This window comes from Protobothrops mucrosquamatus, unplaced genomic scaffold (genome assembly GCF_001527695.2).
Source record: "Protobothrops mucrosquamatus isolate PMUCROS unplaced genomic scaffold, P.Mucros_1.0 scaffold1116, whole genome shotgun sequence".
NCBI classification, from domain to species: domain Eukaryota; kingdom Metazoa; phylum Chordata; class Lepidosauria; order Squamata; family Viperidae; genus Protobothrops; species Protobothrops mucrosquamatus.
This window is the reverse complement of record NW_015387335.1, coordinates 240,100-246,947: the sequence shown is the minus strand read 5'-3', so window position 1 is coordinate 246,947 and position 6,848 is coordinate 240,100. Positions and strand designations below refer to the sequence as shown.

General features: G+C 42.8%; 1 protein-coding gene across 1 annotated transcript in view; it reads right to left on the bottom strand.

Annotated features, from left to right (window-relative positions):
* PLOD3 (procollagen-lysine,2-oxoglutarate 5-dioxygenase 3) overlaps positions 1 to 6,229 on the bottom strand; it is a 35,328-nt gene extending 29,099 nt beyond the window's left edge. Inside the window, exons 1-4 of the mRNA XM_015820301.1 lie at positions 6,146 to 6,229; positions 4,642 to 4,778; positions 3,468 to 3,631; positions 1,362 to 1,474 (exon numbers count right to left, since the gene is read on the bottom strand). Of these exons, the coding sequence (XP_015675787.1) occupies positions 1,362 to 1,474; positions 3,468 to 3,631; positions 4,642 to 4,691 (327 nt within the window). The 5' untranslated portion in view covers positions 4,692 to 4,778; positions 6,146 to 6,229. The remainder of the gene's footprint in view (positions 1 to 1,361; positions 1,475 to 3,467; positions 3,632 to 4,641; positions 4,779 to 6,145) is intronic.
* Positions 6,230 to 6,848: the final 619 nt, after the last annotated feature.

Below are 6,848 nucleotides of genomic sequence, written 5' to 3'. Positions count from 1 at the left end.
GGGGAATACAGGAAGTCCTCAACTTACAACCATAATGGAGTCTGCCCATTATGGCCATAAGTCGTGACAGTTATAAAGCAAGTCACCCATGTGACCAACCTGATTTTTATGACCTTTTTTATGGTGATTGTTAAGCAAATTAATTGTTCGTTATGGACAAGTTTTGCTAAATAACAAGAAGTAAATGCCAGTTTTTTTGCCAAAAACATTGTTAAAATATGGTCATGTTAAAATATGGCCATGCTATAGGGCATTGCATGCCAGAACAACTGGACACAAGGACAGTTTTTTTCTCCCATGCCATCACTCTGCTGTCAAACTAGCTAGTAAGCCTGTATTATCATTATTCTTCTCATTTTTCCTATTACCTATTTCCTTATCTCCATATGACTATAACTTTGCTGCTTGTATCTTATGATTTTTATTGTTTTATTTAGTATCCTAGTATATTTATGTTGATTGCATATTTAGTATCCCATGACTATCACTAAGTGTGGTATCTTATGATTTATGATGAATTTATTTTTACAACGACTATGATCATGATTTATCACTTGCTGCTTGTATGTACACTGATACTCCTGTACACTTATGCACCGGAGACAAATTCTTTGTGCGTCCAATTATTCTTGGCCAATAAAGAATTCTCTTCTATGTGGCCATAGGACCTTGCGAACAGCCATTAAAGTGCCTGAAATCTGGTCATGTGAGAGAGAGAGAGAGAGAGAGAGAGAGAGTGTGTGTGTGTGTGTGTGTGTGTGTGTGTGAAAGCCACTGAAACTTTGGAACTGGGTCATAAGTACTCTGGGGAGCTCCATCGTAATTTCAAATAGTTGCTAAGCAACTGGTCCTAACAGAGTTCCCTTCCCCTCTTGCAGGAATTGGATATCCCATGAATCCCCATACGCCAGATTACTGGCAAGACTTCATGACATCACTACCTTCTTCCCTATTGGCCAGGGAAGGTAACAGTAAACATGGCTCAGCCCCTGCAGTTGACCAAAATGTAGGCAGGGCGATCTATATTGCTTTGGCAATGAGTTATATCCTAGAACGGCCCTTTTCCCCAGTCACTCTTTCTCTTCTACTCAATATGCTGGAGGTTAGAGGGGAAAAGGAAGGAAATTAACCAGGCTTGGCTTAATTTTAAGCAAGGCCAGGACAGTTTTAAGCAAGCTCCAGTCTGTACACAGATGCAGTAAAGCCCTCTGTGTGAACAGCGTTGTTGGAGTGACAATGCCGGAGTTGCATAAGCCATTTTAGTGAGTGGGGAGTGAAACCCAAATATTTTTTAACAGAGGCAGACTGTAACTGTGAGAAATGGCTACAAAAACCACATGTGAGTTTCTCCCAGGACTCACACGCAAGGCAGGATCCAAGTAAATGCGTGTGTAAAACAGCTGGTCATCATCATCATCCTTGTACTTCCACAGCTGGACAATCCGGTTGATCACCGGAGCATAGCCAATGAATCCTGGAAAGCAGAAATGCAATGTGCTTTTAGGTGCTGCATAACAGGGTAGTGTTAAGGACTAGAAACGTTTAAAACGTTTTTTTTTAAATCTTAAACAAGGGGTTATAAAATACTATACTTTGGAGAAGAATTGGAATTTAGCTCACAAAACTGCCAGCTCTGTAAATCATCAGGTGCCATTTCACCTGATCTAGAATTACTTGTGATCTATCAAAATGGTGATTACCCTGTCCTGTCCATGACAAGCCAAGACATGAAAATTGCCTTTTTTGATAGACACCAAAGGAAATCAGAGCTAAGGAATTCTCCAGGGCATTCTGCATTCTCTATCCATGCTACACCAGCCCATAATCTGCAGATGAACACTTTGGTGTGCTCTGCTTAAAAAAAGAAGAGTAAATACAAGTTTCTAGACCATATGGCTGCCTATACAATCTTGCCAGTCTCCAGAGGGTGAAAAGCTGGCCTCAGCTTGAAAAATGATGGCAGGAATTGTAAGAGAAGCAGAACGAACCTCCAAGGTCTTCTAAGAAGCTGGTTCACACACAAATGTTTTCTTTGATTTTGATTTACAGAAAGTCCTCATTTTGCAACTGCAATTGGGATTGGCACTTTAGTCGTTAAACAAAGTAGTTGTTATGTGAAACAGCAACTGTTCTTGTAATCTGATTTCAGCTTTCCTTTGTTTCACAGACTCTGCAAAAGTTACAAATGCGAGGATCGGTGGCAAGATTACTGTCCATCACCCTTGTAACTGTGCATGGTTGCTAAATGAGGCTGTTGCTAAATGAGGACTACCTGCAAGGAGTTGCAAGAATCAAACTATAGTTTCCATCGTTGTATCCTCTGCTTGGACTTCCACAGCGATGGCCAACTGATGTTCATCCCATCCACTTTCCCCAAGTTCTTGCTAAAGTCGTTATAGATCAGAGGTCGTCAACCTGTGGCTCCGTAGCCGCATGTGGCTCTTTGAGCCTTCTCCTGTGGCTCCCAGCCTCCTCTGCCATTTGCAGAGAGAGAGACAGAGACAGAGAGAAGCACTTGCGCTTCTCTTCTCTGTGTGTGTGTGTGTAAAAAAAGAGAGTGGCCTCACCCTGTTCGAAGAGCTGACAAGCTTATTGGGAGGGGCTCCTCCCTTTTCTGCGTCTCTGCAGGAAGCAGGAAGCAGGAAGCAGGAAGGGGAGGAGAGAGCCAGCCTGTTGCAGAACAGCTTGAGGCCAGCTTGCCAGGTGAGCAGAAGATCGGAGAGAGGGGGGGAGAGAGAAAGAGAGAGAGGGAAAGGAAGAGAGAGAGAGGAAAGAGAGAGAGAGGGAGAAGAGAGAGAGTGAGTAAGAGAGAGAGGGGGGAAGCACAAGTGCCTCCCTCTCTCTCTTACACACACACACTGAGTGGGGGAAGAGGACTGGCAGACCAAGGGCAGAAAGAGAGAGAGGGAGAGGGAGGGAGAGAGAGAGAGACCCTTTTGACATCTAAAATGAAGATAACACTGCATATATCCTTTTTTACCTTTATGATATATATATTGCAACATTCTGACAAAAAAAAAGTCCATGGAGAAGCCAGATTCACTTAACAAACGTGGTACTAATATAACATCTGGAGTGCTTCACTTAACAACCGTGGCAAGAAAGGTTGTAAAATGGGGCAACTTAACCACCGTCTCGCTTAGCAACCGAAATGTTGGGCTCAATTGTTGTTGTAAGTCGAGGACTACCTGTACAGGGTCTCCTGTGTTTGGTTGGCAGAGAGAAATGGGCAGCAAAGTATCAAAGTTTTAATCTAGGGTTTCTTAACCTTGGCCATTTTAAGAGGGGTGAACATCAACTCCCAAGAATTCCCAGTTGAGGGCTACTTGTACTGTTTCAAAACGTGTCCCTCGGTCCCAGAATTGAAATCCCACCACATCCGTATTGGCGCAAAACAGGCTCTTCTTGTAAGGAGTTGGGAGTTACCCTGATTCCACCGTCACTCCGTGCCATCCCGAGCCTTTTACCTCCAGAGTTTAAGAAGCGCTTTCCAAAAGTGACCGGGGGATACTTTTCAGCCAGGGACCACTCCGGCCAGCAAAACATTTCTGCTGAGAAGACCAGATTGCTCTTAAACTGGAGGAACTTCCAAAGAAGTTCAATCGGACTTCCGGCCAGGATCACATCATAGCTGCGATGGAAAGAAGGTGAGTTCTCAGTTAGTCCTTGAAACAATGGTTTTCCTCTCTATAAACTGTGGGGATGGATGGAATAGGCCAGGGGTAGGCAACCTTGGCTCTTTTATGACTGGTGGACTTCAACTCCCAGAATTCCTGAGCCAGCATGGCTCAGCTTGGAAACCTCTCCCTTTCCCCTCAGCATGGCTGGCTTAGGAATTCTGGGAGTTGAAGTCCACCAGTCATAAAAGAGCCAAGGTTGCCTACCCCTGGAATAGGCAGATGGAGAATCCACCCTGGGCCAGGTTCAATTTGCAAGCTGTAGCTTGAGATCCACACAGGATGGATTGTGTAATCCTTGCAGTGTGGTTTTAGTATACTGTTGCACTGGCTGACCAGCATAGGTTTTCTGATGTTTTAAATGTGCTTTTTCAAATGTATCGCTAATAATTTGCCATAATAAGCCGTAACCTTCAAGAAAAGCCTCCCTCTTAGAGACCAGGACTGACAAGGGAGTATTTGATGTGTTGCAAATGAAAGTTTCATTTTTAGTTGTTTTTAAACTTGCATGAACAAAGCAAATATTCACGCCCAAACTTGGGAAGTGCTGAGAAGGGATCTAACCCATACCCATTCTGTTGTTTTTCCTTTACAAATGTTTCTTTTACTTTTATTCAAAATATAATGCTCTTTTCTAGGGCTATGCTCATGTATTATCAGATGCTTTAATTTTTATGATATAACTGGACACATGGTTAATTCTACATGGTTAATTCTAAACCGCTTAATATTTATTTTGAAGTTCTTTGTTGTTCTACCTGTTAAAGTAAATGTAAAGCATTTTTCCAAGTTCCCCTTTTCATAGGGAGGTGCCACATTATCAGAATACTCTAATAAATTGTTTTTAAATGATCTGACTAGGTTGCTGATTGGAAAAAGGAAGCCAAGGCAGAACCTAGAGCCAGATTTGGCCATCTTGCACACTCTCTTCTTATGGATCCAGCCCCAAACTGATCAGCCTAACCTGTCCACAAACATGACAATAAGGTCCTCTTCGTTTGCGTATTTCTTCATTTCAGCCTTCAGCCATCGGACCTTCTGACCTCCACCGACCGTCCGGGCAACATCACCTCCTTTCCAATCTTCACCGAGCCCTAAAGTCTTGAAGAAATATTAGCAAAACTGGTGAGACAGTTGAGGGATCGGCTGCCACAAGGAAGTCAACCTATTCTCCAAAGCAATTGAAGGCAGCACAAGAAGCAACGGATGGAAACTAATCAAGGAGAGAAGCAACCAAGAACTGAGGAAAAATTTCCTGACAATGAGGACAATTAATCAGTGGAACAACTTGCCTCCAGAAGTTGTGGATGCTCCAACACTGGAGGTTTTTAAGAAGAGATTGGACAATCACTTGTATGTAATAGCAAGAGGCTGGACTAGAACAGGGGTAGGCAACCTTGGCTCTTTTATGACTCGTGGACTTCAACTTCCAGAATTCCTGAGCCAGCCATGCTGGCTCAGGAATTCTGGGAGTTGAAGTCCACGAGTCATAAAAGAGCCAAGGTTACCTACCCCTGGATTAGAAGACCTCAAATAATCCTTCCAATTCTGTTATTCTATTATTTTCTTAGATATAATTATTTTTTTAAAATTGCTCTTCTAGCTTGAAATTCAGATGCTCCTGCTCAGGGACAAGACAGGTTACCCAATGGCTTCTCCAAAAATACTGCATTTTCCTCCATTCTGGAAAATTAAACCCTTCTATGCTTAAGGTGTGTTGGGATTTTCTGTAATGGTCAAGTAACTTTGCTTTGCATTAAATGTAGATTTATTGTCAGAACCTGACAATGTATAAGAAACTAGCATAGCTGCATTGAATATGTGAATGTGCACATCCTATCATATAACCACATCCTTTGCTGTGCTTGAACACCTGCTGTCTACGCAGAAACGCTAGCCACAGAGCCTGTCCGGATAACTCCGGACATGAGAGAAAACCACATCCTATAGAAAGCATCAGCCAATTATATGCTAGGACGCTATGTAGGAAAGTAGAACCAACTGTATGTTAACATACTTAGTTTTCTGCCCTGCAACAAGTATGTAACCAATTATATGATAGCATGTACTTATTTCCTATACATGTAACCAATTATATTGACACCTGCACACTTCCTCATGTATGTTACAAAATAAAAGAGGAACACAGGATACGCCCTTGGTTCACTCGTCCAGAAGAGAGCCTGTGTGTTGTCTTCTCTTGTCGGTCAAGATTCATGAGTGACCCCACCCTAATGTGGCAAGCCTGAAAACACTACAAAGGTGGCCTTGACCTTTCAGGACTACCACTCCCAGAATTCTCAGCTGCTGTGGATCCTAGGCTAGCTTTCTTTGACCTGTTCTGCAAAAGTACCCTACATGTTGCAAAAAAGGCAGGAAAAGCAGAGGTCAGGTTAATCCTTCTATTTGGCTATGTTCCCAGCCACCCCACCTTCTCTTTTTTTCCCAATAGGATAGAAAGTACGCACCTTGACAGTGTAGTTGAAATATTTGGTGGTTCGTAGAAAGCGCTGGTAGCCCTCTGTTTTCTCTGTGGCTGCAGTCAGGACCAGGAGTTTGCCTGCAACCGGCAACAGAGGAGTTAGAAAAGGAATTCAAAATGAGAAAACAAGAGAGAGAGAGAGAAACAAAGCATTGTTTTTAGATCTGTCCATCATTTCTTGCTTTATCAAGCCCAGGAGGGCAAGCTTAGAAAAATTCCCCAAATATATCAAAGCCTTTGCTATTTAGAGGGCAGGAGGTTAAACTAAACTGTTTAATTGCTTTTACTGTTGTGGGAAGTCAGTCTCCCCCCCCCCAGAAAGAAATATTTTTGAAAATATTTAAAAGGCAGAATATATTTCCCTAAAGGATTTTAAAGGCAGAAACCAACCCCCCCCCAAGTCTCTCTGTCCCAAACAGAAACCAAGTTTGCAAAATGCAGATGATAATCTTGTCAGAAAGACTGGAGTCAGGAAACTGGGATTAGGAAGAAAGATCCCTAGAATCAACACCAAAAATCTAAGAGTCATCAGCCACAGCTACAGGGAAGTAAGATATGACCCTTGGGACATTAGGATTAACCCATCACCATCAGAATACCAGAAAGGCACACTCAGACTCAGGTCAACGTTCATGCCACAGGAACAACTCCAAACAAAAGGCTCCAGAGGGTATAAAAACCCACTCCCT